At 38.5% G+C, this 13948-nt stretch overlaps 1 protein-coding gene across 1 annotated transcript; it reads left to right on the forward strand.

The window, feature by feature from the left end:
* The first annotated feature begins 889 nt into the window (after positions 1-889).
* On the forward strand, positions 890-13577 carry LOC124160423 (serine protease snake-like). Its single transcript, XM_046536278.1, has 8 exons — positions 890-1015; positions 1149-1263; positions 1364-1681; positions 2037-2191; positions 4346-4452; positions 8715-9043; positions 12052-12218; positions 13121-13577. Exons 1-8 carry the CDS (start codon positions 905-907, stop codon positions 13292-13294), a joined length of 1476 nt encoding a protein of 491 aa, XP_046392234.1. The 5' UTR covers positions 890-904; the 3' UTR covers positions 13295-13577.
* The last annotated feature ends 371 nt before the right edge of the window (positions 13578-13948 follow it).

The following is a 13948-nucleotide window of genomic DNA, read 5'->3' on the forward strand; positions in this document are numbered from 1 at the left end:
AAAATTCAACCTTTGACCCAGTAAGGCCACAGTCAAGGTCAAAGCAGGGGTGGCAAAAAGAATGGCATACCAACAAAGGTGTCGATCCATAGGTTTTAAAGGGTGCCCAAGTCATTTTTATTGTCCAAATACCCGTCTTATCCACTACTTGACCTCCAAGGCTAATACTGAGGTCAAAGGTCATAGAGTTAAACGTCAGGAAATCATGACAACCAACATGTGGAAACATAGGTTTTTAAAGCGTGTCCAAGTCATTTTGCAGTTCATGGATCCGTATTGTTGATTTTTTGACCTCCGAAGGTGATAATGGGGGTCAAAGGTCATGGAGGTATGTTTTGAAAGATCAGGGAAACTAATGTCCCATGTATATAAGGACCATGAGCATAAATTTGCAGCCAGAGGAGACAGAACTTTTTTGGCCACGGGGGGAACATAGATAAGGACTCAGCTCCTACGAAAAAGGTCTGTACATAGGGGAAGGTAGGGATTAAAATGTCGCTAAAACAGCATTTAGGGGTGTGAGAATGTAAGAAATATTTTTGTCAACACAACTTAAATATTAAAAGTTGGGTTATAAATTTCATATAGCTACTTAATTTTTCACGCTATTCGACGAAGATTACGAAGGATTCAAAGTAATTTTTTTCTTCATTTTTCGCACACTATATCTCCCGCCAGGAAAAATCTAAAATTTCAATTACAGCTTCAAATACGCATAGCCAAATAGAAATTGCGGTGATGCATATTTCTCAATGAACCTCGCAATTACCATTTTAATAACGACAATAATTACATTTTGGTGCTCTACTCAAATTGCGCGTTCGAGCGTGGAACAGCGAAGGACGTGGAAGGTCAGCTCCCGTAAAAACCGGTCCGCATAATTTCAGGAAAAGGCCTCGGCTATATGAAGGAGGAGGGTCTGACGTCAGCGGCATTTTTCTTCCACTCATCTTCCAAGGCGGTTTCTGCGGCTGAGCAGATCACAGAGCTCGGCTCGCATTCGCGGAAGAAATCGGTAAGTAGACGACTCGCTCGTCGTGTTTATCCGTTAAAAGTGCTTTTTTGCCATTGAAGTTTCTGTCTAATAGTGAGTACGTGTGTTAATAAATGATGCGATATGTTCTTTGATCGATGCAAAATAAATGTAGGAGGCCAGGATGTATTTAAGTCACTCGCTCAAAACAAAGTTCCGTGAGCGCAATGCGCTTTTTGTTTTGTTTGCTGTAATTACGATTGTCAGTGGTGCGGCGGGACAATACGTAGGTGAGTGTGGGATCTATTTCGTTTGTGACTTCTATAATTCTGGACAGTCCTTCAGAGCCGTTCGTTTTCATACTACTGATTCATGTAAAATGTTTTGAAGGCGATTCTTGCTCTGCTGATAATCGAGGAAGTCCTGGAAGATGTGCGGTTATAAGCAACTGTCCAAGCGTGCTGGAGGGTCTCCGTAGGGGACGTGTACCAGTCTCTTGCGGATTTCAAGGTTCCAGCCCTATTGTTTGTTGTCCCGCGGCATCTGGAACAGGTGGTAATGCTGCTACTACTCCGTCCACGACCACACGGCAAACAACGAGAGCCACTACTCCTGTAACTACTGTTCAGACTACGACTACAGTGAGAGCGATAGTGAACAACCAGGGTGTAGGTGGAAGAAACAACCCGAAATCCATTGCTGAGAGAAGTAAGTTATTGCGCATTACATTTCATTCCACGACCTTCCAAGATTTTACATATCTACCCTTATTATTCGATCAATTATATCAAATATTGGGCTGTTGTGTCTTTTTCAAGTAATGTATAATTTACGTCTCGCGTTTGCCAGTGTCATTTATATTCTCCCAGAGAGGTAGAATATTCGTTATTTTTATACTTTTAGGTATAATTTTAATTTTTTCCTTTTGTATAATTATTCTATCATCTTAAGATACAATGCATACAATTGTATCTCAAATCAGGTTAATTAGTTTATCGGCAGTAAATCATTCAAATATTGTCATTTTGTCCGTTTACTCGTCATATTTATGTTATTTCTTTAGAATGCCGGGAATACTCGCAGTGGGTGTACACCTTGGAAGATTCTCCCGTAAATTTGCCCGGCAGTGTCCGAGCAAATGTGAGTCAATGTGCTGTGGAAGAAACACCCCTCATTGTAGGAGGAGTTAGAGCTAAATCTGCCGAATTTCCTCACATGGTGAGTGTTATCTTCTATATTATTTCTACTGCATAGATACCTTTTTCTCAACTTATACGCAACCAAACTCTACAAATGAGGTACCAAAATGCACAGAATTTATCAGAGAGCATGCGACGGCATATCTTACTTCCTAAATATTGCTATTGTTTCCTAAAATTGGTTTTTAAATAATTTAAAAAAAAACAAAACAAAAAAAAACTGGTAAATATTCCTGACGTTAACGGCGCACAAACTGATGCACTTGTTCATATGCAACAATATCTCGCATTCTTTATATAACTTTTATCAAAATGCGGCTGATTCCACATTCAAGTCTCCTGTCAATACCTAAGTATGAGTTATCATGTGCGTTTAACAGAGGATAGTGTAATTACTTCCAATGTTGTGTTCAAAGAGGTCCTCTGACTTCAATTTGTGCATGAACATTCCAATTAAATTTGTAATTAAGACCCTCCTTTTTTTTCTACATTTTAAAATTAGAAACGTGCCTATCCCTCTGTGGACCTGCATTGAAAAGAGCGGGGGAAGCCCGCTGGGAGCGGGCGCAGCACGCTCGTTTTGAATTGTATTAATCTTAATATAACGTTATTATACAAGTTATTTGCCTCTAATGGGAGATTTCATTATTCATTGAATGTTGTATGAAAACTGAGGTGATTTTTTTTGGAAAAAGGTGATTATTTGAGAAAATGTGAGTCAATGTGCTATGAAAGAAACACCCTCATTGTTGGAGGAGTTAAGGCCAAATCTGCCGAAATATGGGGGAAATGGGGTCATACAAATACAGAATTTTAGTTTATTCAAGTTTATGAAGTATGCATAGAATTCAAGAATAGGCAGTGGCGGATCTATGGAGGGTGGGGGGCTAATGGGGCTGAGCCTCCCCCTTGAATGTCCAATTTACACTAGATAGAATGGTGATTTTGTTCTGAACCGCAATAGGGTAGGGTATAAAAAAATAATAGGAAACCATATGGTACCACATAAAAAAATAATAGGAAACCATATGGTTTCCTATTATTTTTTTATAGCCTAAATCGAAAGATTATTACTCCTGGAGAACGTATTTCATGCTCTTAGATTATTAAATGACGATATCTATTTTTAGCGATTAAATGAAAAGTGAAAATTTTCAAGCACGCGAAAACGCGATGGCTAAGTATGAATGCTGGGAAAACGCCGTGTGACGTCATTCTGGTTCCCGCTCTCCCATTCTTTCTGAACTGGCCAACTGTCAAGTGAACACTGCCTGACAGTCACCTCAATCTCTTTGTTATTCCCATTTCCATGAAAACTGCAATAGTAGCCTTCGCATTGATGGGACAGTGGAGGCCACGTCAGCGTTCTCAAATTTGGCCATAAGATGTGATGTGAAGCAAAAAACTGTTCAGCCTAGCTGTTGGTTTCCTTCATAACCATGGTCCATTGGTGAAAAAAAGATTGAAGTGCATGACTGGAGAAGAATTTGGGTTGGTAGCTGTTAGGGACCAGTAGTTTCCAAGAATTTGGAAGACGGGATGAATCACAATATTTCTTAATATTAGTGAAAACTGTCTTCTCTGCTTACAAACGATCACCACAGTTTTGTGTCTTATATAACTCTTCCTTTTCATCCGTTTCTTGATGAAAATGGGATCTATCATGGCCACCTTTAATGTTCTATCGAAGATCTTCACTCTCTGCAGATTCGTCATCATCAATACAGAGCAAATTTATGTATTCAGCTAACCTATCATCATCAACATTAGGCAAAAATTCGTGTATAGAAGTTAATGCCATTTATAAGAGCAAATAGTTATTTCAATTTCGATAAGCCATCATATTGCTGGTTTTGCCATTGACTGCAAATATGACCACATTTATCTTTGACCATCACGTGCACGTAATTATCATTTTAAAGAAAATTTTAAGTATTGCTGTAATGAAGTATAGGTACCTGCAATTATCTGCTAGAAATATATCAACTTCTTCTGTTTTTTCACTTCTCATATCTATATCTGTTTCGGTATTTGTGATATCTTTGACTTGTTATCAAAGATAGTCTTTTGTAAAAGTGTGGGATTGAATTAAATTGCTTCATTAAATGTCGGTATTGATTCAGTGATTGCTTCGGGAAGTTAAATTATACTTAAATAATTATCTTTGTTCTAGGCTGCCATTGGTTATGGTTCTGAATCAAATGTTGCCTGGCTTTGTGGAGGATCACTCATAAGCGAAAACTTTGTGCTGACTGCTGCTCACTGCACTTCTTCACGAAGGTATGTTGTTTTTTTTTTTTGTTAATTTCATTCATGTGTGATTTAATGATTCTATCCCTTCATTTGAAACTGTGTAAATTATAACTTTAGTGCATAATAGTAGTGATAGAATTTGGAGTTGTATCAGTGTGAAACATCATATGTGCAAGGTCTATTCAATAAGTGCTCAAAATTTTTGAAATGCTTATTTAAAACGATAGTATGGTTACCAAAAATACCTCTTTAAGTTTCCTCAGTGACCAAGGCTCACTAAATACATTTATGTTCTGAGACACCTGAGGGATTTCATCTTGAGGAAAAGGCTACAAATGTGGTAAAGTGACGACACTTTTTTTCAATGATGGCAACAGAATGTTATTATTGATTATCCTCATTACTTTACTGATTTCACTGGTTTACTTTAGGGCTTCAAATGACTTCGAGTCACTGAGGACCATAACAAACTTACAGGATAATATTCCTGTAGTCTGTGATAATATGCTCAGCCACTCTTATTGTAGCATACTTATGAGGGGTACAAAACATGACACCCCTTCTGTTGTCGCAGCAGTTAAAACTGTGCATATTGCAAGTGAAATTGCCACTTTTGCAATCTCTATGACTCATTTATTCCACATTTTTAGTGAAATTTTTGACAATAGCCAGGTGGTCTCAAAAGTGGACAATATTACAGGAAGTATTTATAATTAATTTTACTGATTGCTTTTTAAAGTCACTATAATTCGTTCTCCTAATTTATTACTTTTTATAGGAAATAACTGTAATTGAACCCAGTTACTTTTTTCAGTACTTCTACCAACACTGATTATAATGAGCAATTATGATCCTTGATTTAATTAACCATGAGTTCTTGGTGAATCGAGTCCACTTTTCTCTTTTCATTATGCAATTTTATGCTGTTTTATTTTATTCTTTGCATTCATTCCATTAAAATATGCTTAATCTCAATTTTTTTGCCTCTGGCAAATTTGATGAATTAAGAAACTCATTTTTTTCCATTTTTCAATCGGTCAACTACTTCTTCAGCTGTTGGCATAAAAAAAACTACTGGCTTTAACCCTTTTGTGGAAAAGTTGATGACATAATGAGTTTATGTGGAATGGGCCACTACTTATCAGATACTCCTCAGCCTTTTGCATGGTACAAATGGTTTATTGCTGTTTACATTCTTGTGAGTGATTCCTTTTCTTGAAGATAGGCTGTGATGTAGGTATGTAGTTTGATAAATAAAGATACCCATATTTTTCCTTTAAATCACTCGCCTTAACGGATGAAATGATATCAAGAACTAATGAAAAGTAGGCAGAAAATTTCTCCATTTTTTTACTTTAATCTTACGAGAGAATGGCTGAATAACGAAGGTATTACGAAGGTATTTTGCGTCATTACTAGGGATGGACGGATCCAGGATTTTTTTTTTATCCGGATTCGGATCGGATCCTTGATTTTTGGAGCCAGATATTTCGGATTGGATATTTTTGGATCAAAATGCATTTTCAAATTCCTGCTATTAAACAAAGTAATTATTCAAGTTTATTCTCGGTACATACAATCAAAGGAATGCTTTTTAGATTTTCATACATATTTTTATGTTTTAATAAATTAAAAATCATTTTTATAGGCTTTCAAGTTGTTTTTTTAAAAACATCTTTACATGCTCAGGACCTAAACTGTTACGCTTGGGTTTGGAAATGAAAATAGGAAAAATCTTTCAGATAAACCACTGACCAGTGGCGCAGGAAGAGCGGGAAGTCTGGGGGGTCCGGACCCCCCGAAATATAAAAGCACAATTACAAACTTTACTTCATAAAAGGAAACAAAATATTGAAAAATCATGAATTTACAATAGATTTCTTTTAAAAATGAAGTTTTTTTTATTATGAAGGGTGTTAAAATTAGTGATAATTGAAACAACAGTAGTATTTTTCCGCACTCCTTTTATTCTTTCTTGACCGGTTTAAAGCCGATTCATCGGCTTTGCCACACCCTTCCTTAACGTGAAAGTCCCTCCTCCTCCCATGAACACCTTTTCCGATGACCCTGAATAGACATCCCGCAAATGAGTGCCCAACCTCAACCCCTCCCCCATTCATGCTTCTATATTTTACCTCACCTACACCTACCCTCAATATAAATACCAGGCTTGGTGCTCCTAAAGTTAGACAGCTCTTGATAATGATGCGTAAGCATTGGAACCAGTTGAGAAAGAATAAAAAAGTTTGGAAAAATACTACTGCTGTTTCAATTATCACTATCATTATTATTATTATTATTATCCATGGATTTCCACAAGTTAAGTCGTCAACAATCAGTCTGGTGTTAAAATTAGTTTGAAACCCTCTACTTTGTACACTGTTTAAAAATTTTCCCCCCCGGTTTTGGACCCCCCCTAATGAAATTCCTGGCTACCCCACTGCCATCGACTGAATTCAAATTTTCCTCGTGCACATTTCACCCGAATTTTGTCACTTTCTTATCGCATACCTTGTGTTTGTGACTTGTGTTTCACCCGAAAATGCTTCAGTATGGTGAGGTGGATTTAGCACTTCCTCGTGATAATTTCACGGCACAGTGCACGCACATGGCATACACTGGTTCTCCTTATCTCAATAGAAATTTTTCTACACAACGAAAGACATTTTCATCAGGATATCACTAAATTAAATTGCAACTGGGCAATCAGCAACACAGCATTAATGTCACGTGCGACGAGGTGCTCGACCGCTCAGCATGAGGAAGGGGTGGGCAGCAGAAGACTGTAAAGGAGAGGTGGAGGCGAAGGAGCGCACAATCTCTTGGGAAGAGTGAGGCGTTACGTCTTTAAATCTTCCAGATTCTGAACGTAAGCTCCAGACACAGGGAACTCCGATCGTCTGTCACTAGCTGGTTGAGGGAAAGACTCCGCAAACAAGAATAATCAGCACTCAAAGAAATAATTGTCACAAAATTACGAGTCATTTTCAATCAATATCTATTAGAAGTAGGAATAGTCAAAATCAGAATTATTACAGAAAACAACGATGATAACTAATGATCTCATAGGAAACATTACCAAAGACTGAGTACAAGCTGTATGATTTTGCAGAAATCACCCATCTCAGCCGAGCAATCTATCCACCACCAGTGCCAAAGCAAAAAGAGATCTGGGCAACCTCTGAATCATGTCAGGGTGGAGGGGAGGGAATTTGCAAAGGAGTGGAGGGGTAATAGGGCGATGTTCAAGTTAGCTGCATCGGTGTATACTATCTGCCGGTAGGCGCCCCTGTTGACTGGCACCACTGCAAAACGTACGTCATCCAAGCCGGGGTTGGGGGAGAACCGCGTACCGCCGGGTTTTCTCTCCTCTATCTCCTGGGTTGGAGACATAACCAAGTGGTGTGATAGCTGGTAGAGGCAAGTCATTGGAATTCAAGGAGGTGAATGACATGGTAGGATGAGGTCTTGGAGGGAGAGAGAGTAATGATAGGACAAAGTGGAGTATTTCTCACTCTAAACTGCATTCTTACACCTCAGCACCCACTTCCCCTCAATTGCCAGGTGCAGGTATTCCTCCGCCGTACTACCTATATAAGTTTTGATCTCCAGGTGGGCTGGTGTCGGAGGACTGCATCGGAGGGCAGCGTCGAAGGACAGAGTTTGGAGACAAGAGTTTCGAGACTTAGAATCTCCAAGCCTTTGAGTGAATCTGAAAGCCTTTGAATGGGCCTTTGCACGAAAATCCTTTGCGTGAAAAACGTTAGCGGGAGAAGTTCTGCGGATAAGTTCGGAGGAATTTCTGGGGGGGGTACCAGAAATTTTTGTCGGGGGGTACACTAAAAAATGCCACAAGAGTCACTCTAAGTGCCAGTCGTATTTTGCCTTTTTTATTTTCCGCAGCTGAAATTCTGCCACATAACCTCTGCAAGAGCTTTCAAACAAAACAGCTCATGAGTAGGACAAGAATCGCAAGTGACGGCGCATTCGAAGAGAGAATTTGAACTCTTTCCACCCTTATTCATTGCACTGCATTCACTCAAGCTATCATTTAAAATTTCAGATACAGATCCGATGTCTTCCGCGACTTTGGATCCAATGTATCCGATGAAGGGCAATATCCGCAGATATTTGGATCCGACCATCCCTAGTTATTACCTATCTTTCCCTTTCATCCAATGAATTTTTTAAATGAATTGCCATTTTTGGTCAGAGTGAAATATCCTATTGTTAAAATTCTTATCAATTTAGTGGCTGGTGATAATGAATGATATTCTGTATTATTTCAGTGGTGAGGCTAAATGGGTGCAGGTGGGAGACTTGGAGCTGGTTTCTTCAATCACAAGTGGCCGAGCTGGAACGAGTGGAAGAATCCTTCAAGTAGTGGAAAGAATTAGGCATCCAAACTACAAGGTCCCTGCAAAGTATAATGACATTGCACTTATGAGGCTGGCACCCTTGGCTGGGGATGATACACCACTGGTGCCTCCCCAACCCATTCCACGAGGAGGACGGCATCCACTTTTCAACAGGTTTATCCGGCCTGCATGCCTACACAGAGAAACAGCATTGCCCTTTGCCAAAGCCCTTGCTACTGGCTGGGGTCGAGTTGGTCATGGTAATGTATATTTTTTGTAAATATACTCGATGCCCTTTTGAGGAAGTATTTGAGGTACATACATATTTATTTTGGGGAAAGATTTCCTGTCACACTTTTCTTTACTGTACAATCAATCATTCCGTGTGCTATGATGAGAAATGGGTGAATGTGTCCAGAAGTATTTTATTTCCGGCCTATATTTGTCATAATGTATTGCAGACCTTAAAAATCACAGAATTTGATGCTAAATGTGTTGGTAGAGGACCACTAACCTTTAACGTTAACGGTAAACGTAACCTGTAAAGTCATTTAACCAATCGGGAAACAGTCAAGGAAAATGGACAGAGTAACTAGAATCATCAGAGGTGAATAGCATTTCTAGCAAGGAGGTGTTTATGAATTCAAAAGAGATGATACAAAGAGCATTGTATAGGGGAGTAAGAAAGAGAGAAAAGAGTGGAAGGCATAAGGTGTAGATGGAGTAGACACTGATGGGTGAGAGATAAATGCATTGTGAAGAGCACGAAGGAAGCAGGGGGTCTAAGGCTGCTGTGCCGTCAACATTAAATATGACCCCATACCACAGTGTAGCCACCAACTCAGCTGAAAATAAGATAAATATGTATCTCACAGAATATACTTTGTACTAAAATAAATACTCAAATCCTGAGGGGCAGATTACAGTGTGTACTTGTTTTGTATGGGGAATTACTTTCTCCACTACCTTGGTGGTGTACAATAACTCTTAGCAATAGTGCGGATGCAGTCTTACATACAGACTCGGTCTTAAATATTCATCTGGTATTTTTAGACATTGTTTTTTTAGCTGGTAAATTTAAAAAATTAATTGGAGAGCCACTGTGAAGATCTCCATCTTTTCAATTTTTCCAGAAGTTACAGGAGGGTCTATCTTAGTCTGCCACTGTCAATATTCTATCCCAATTTTGTGCATCATAGTCCATGAAACTTCATTTGCTCATAAGCAGCAACAGTCAAGTTTATAGTGCTGGCACCCATGTTTACTAGATGCCAGTGGGGTAGCCAGGGGGGGATCCAGAGGGGGATCCAGGGGGTCCGGACCCCCCCCCCCCCTAAATATAAAAACACAATTGTTTTCCTTCAAAAAAGAAAGCAAAATATTGAAAAATCACGAATTTACGAACTATTTCTTTAACAATTATAGTTTTTTTCGATTATGAAAGTGTTAAAATTAGTTAAAAACCCATTACTTAGCACCCTGTTTTTTTTAAATTTTCCCCCCTGGTTTTGGACCCCCCTGAACAAAATTCCTGGCTACACTACTGCTAGACCGCTATTGCTTCCTGAAAGTTTGGAGAGGTACAGACTTTATTTTACCCACTACAGATAGACCCACACTTTCCCCAGAAAGGTATTATGACTACAGCTGTATATGATGAGTGGATATTAGGGTTTGGTTGCATGAAAGTGGTTCTGGTACGTAAAAGAAAACAATTCCTGTGGAAAACCTGGAATCTCAAGGATTTTTAAAATTGCTAATCAGTGAACACACTTGGATAATAATAAAGATAATCCCAGAAAAAGATGTGGATAAAAATGTTTTTTACCATTGCTACATTCCCTGACTCTAACCTCTTAATGCCTCTTTTTTTATGCTAGAAAATGAAAAAAAAATATTTTTATTGGGCAAGTTTGAAAGGAATAAATTAATTTTTCACAATATTATGAGATGTTTGCAATCATTACACTGGACAAGAAAAATGTATGCTTTGAAAAAAGAGTAATTTTGCCAATTTAATGCAACAACTACATAATTTGGAGAATGTGGTGATTCTCAAAATAAAATACTTTAGCTCAGATGTGATAATTTGTTTGGGTATAAGTGGCTTAGTCCAATATAATGTCATGAAAATATTTTACTGTGAAAATCAACTACACCAGTTTGACTCACAGCATTTTTGGATGTCATGAGTGATATGTTATACCATATTTACTTGTGTAAGCCACGCCGTCAAGTATCCCACACACTAGGGTGCCTTGTTTTGCCACTTTTTTAGGAGCGAATCGAAATACCCGGCAAAAGTTGCGTACCCGGGTGGGTATTACAGAAATGATTTTTTTTTCTAAATCGATTAATATCTTCTGTTTGCCATTTTGTCTTGAAATTTCGAAATTTTCAACGAAAAACGTTAAAAATGTAAATAATTAAAATTTTGTTTTAGCAAGCACTCATTTTTTCCAATAGTGTATAACATTGGTCATTCCTTGATATTTTAGACCAAATACGTCAGCTCTATTCCTTTTAATTATCGAGATAATGACCTTTTATCGTGTCCCCGAAAGCAGTTTTGTGAGAAGGCAACCCGAAACACACATTCTCATTTTACACTATGCATGCGATAAATGATGCGAAATAGAGATGTTTTTCAGTCGAAAAAGTGTGAATCATGTCTGAAGTTGTTATGAGTGCTTGCTAAAACAAAATTTTAATTATTTACATTTTTAAAGTTTTTCGTTAAAAATTTCGAAATTTCAAGACAAAATGGCGAACAGAGGATATTAATCGATTTAAAAAAAAATCATTTCTGTAATACCCACCCGGGTACGAAACTTTTGCCGGGTATTACGATTCGCTCCTAAAAAAAAGTGGCAAAACGAGGCACCCTACCACACACCCCCATTTTTGGGCTTGCTCGTGACGAAAAAAACTTCCTAATGGTTTTAGGGTGCAGTGTAATATAGGTACTCATGATTCATTGCTAAATCAATAAATTTACGTTATCATGATTAATAAGGTATAATAATGTTAGAAATGTAATTCCTGAGTTGGGTTCCTAGTTTCAATGCTAAACTCTGGAGAAATAAACGATAAGAATTTGAGGGAAAATGGTACGCAGTTTACATTACAATTTGGAGGATTTGTATAAGCTGCGCACACCCATTTTTGTTTCACCGGCATTTCCTGAAAAAAGGTGTGCGGTTTGTACGGGTAAATACAGTATCTGTGGCATTTATGCTCTGATTCAAACTTTGTCTTACTCTTTCAGGGGAAGATGCAAGTCCTGATCTTCTCAAAGTACAGCTTAGCATAATTTCGGGTGACATCTGCAATGACACATATCGTGTGGAAGCTACCACTAATAAGCTAGCATTGGGTGTTGTTCCAACTCAGCTTTGTGCTGGTGAGCTGGCAGGAGGCAAAGATACTTGCCAGGTTTGTATTTATTTTCTATCTCGTACAGTAAGAGGAAAGCATGGTAGTCTATTTGGTGGTTGGCTTCTAATCAGCAGGTCCCAGGTTCAAAATCCTTGTCCCTGGACAAGCCTAAACGAAATCCTCTTGGTGAGATGTGGCTCAGGAAAAGGAATTGGCCCCCACACTGAATGCGTGTAGTTCACATTCCTGTGGCTTAGTTTGGGTGAGCTCTACCCTCAATTATACAAATTAACCTTTTGTTTGAATCAGTGGGTATGATTTGTGGCTCTTGATTATTGTCAAAGTAATTCTTTGTATCCATTTTATTCTCAAGTCTTGAAAAGACATCTGCTCATTCTGCACGGTTTCCAGTAATGTGCGAAAAATCCACAGAGGAAAAATCATTCGCCTTGACCGGGATTCGAACCCAGATCCCTCGATTTCTGGCCGAGTGCTTTAGCCAGTTAAGCTAATGAGGCGTCATTCTCCTCTGTGGAAATTTGTGGAATATATTGGACAATCTCCGGCTGTGGCGCCATGCGCACAACCTGGACTGCTAGTTGCATAATATGCTCAGCAGTTCATACCAACTTGTCTGGTATAGTCCACAAATTTCCACAGCGGAGAATGACGCCTCGGTAGCTTAACTGGCTAAAGCACTCGGCCGGAAATGGAGGGATCCGGGTTCGAATCCCGATTTTTCCTCTGTGGATTTTTCGCACAATTTGTGCATTGCGGGTGACTCCGTAAAAGTTATCACCTTGGCTGGTCCCGGTATACTTAAATAAGTCTCCAGTAATGTTATTTCCTCTCCAACTCCCAAGTGTATTCTCAAGTGTGACTGACTGTATTGTACCCAATTTCAGTCATGTTTATGGGCTGGAGAACAATCAGTAATTTTGGGTATTTTTTAATTTCAGGGTGATTCAGGTGGGCCTTTGCAGTACGTGTCGGAGGAAGTGTTTTGCATGTACACTTTGATTGGCGTGACATCGTTTGGGAAAATCTGTGGATTTCAAAATTCCCCGGCTGTGTACTCCCGAGTCTCTGCCTTCCTCCCCTGGATTGTTCGGAATGTGTGGCCTGAGGGATGAGTACTTAACCTTGTGTTGATTACACAATAACTTTCTGACTTTTTTTGATGCCTTAGATGGCGTGATATACTGCCCAGTGAAAATGTGTGACGCGAGGCTCAATTGAATTGTTATTCAAGTTATTTGGCCAAAAATTTTAAGTACTGACATTGTTATCTTAGAATTCATTGGAGTAAAAATTGCCAGGAAATGCTCAAGAGATAGAAAAGTGCTGATTTTTTAAACCCATTGAATTGAGAATTCATGTACACCTAAATGAAGATAAAATATTTTTTTCTTTTAATTATCAGTGTTCATTATTTCTTGTTCCATGACAAGCATGCTAAATATTTTGAAATTTTATTTTGCTTTGAGCATATTTATGTATGAAGGGATGGAAATTATGGTATCAATAGTTTATTACATTTACTTCTGAAAATGGTGGTAGTAATTTATTTTTCCCCTCCATTTTGCATTTTTCTCCAATTTTATGTAAATTGTCTCAGCTTAGTGGCTTTAATTTAATGCAATTTAAAATCGGAGATTAATTTAAATTTTTTCGCAATCTTGGTATACACCAGTTTTTTAAAACCCTTTTGCACCAAATGTCGGCCAGAGCTGACAAGCATTTTCATGTGGAAAAAATCTTAAGTCGGCTATAGCGGGTATGGATAT

Source organism: Ischnura elegans, chromosome 6, assembly GCF_921293095.1.
Source record: "Ischnura elegans chromosome 6, ioIscEleg1.1, whole genome shotgun sequence".
Classification (NCBI taxonomy): Eukaryota; Metazoa; Arthropoda; class Insecta; order Odonata; family Coenagrionidae; genus Ischnura; species Ischnura elegans.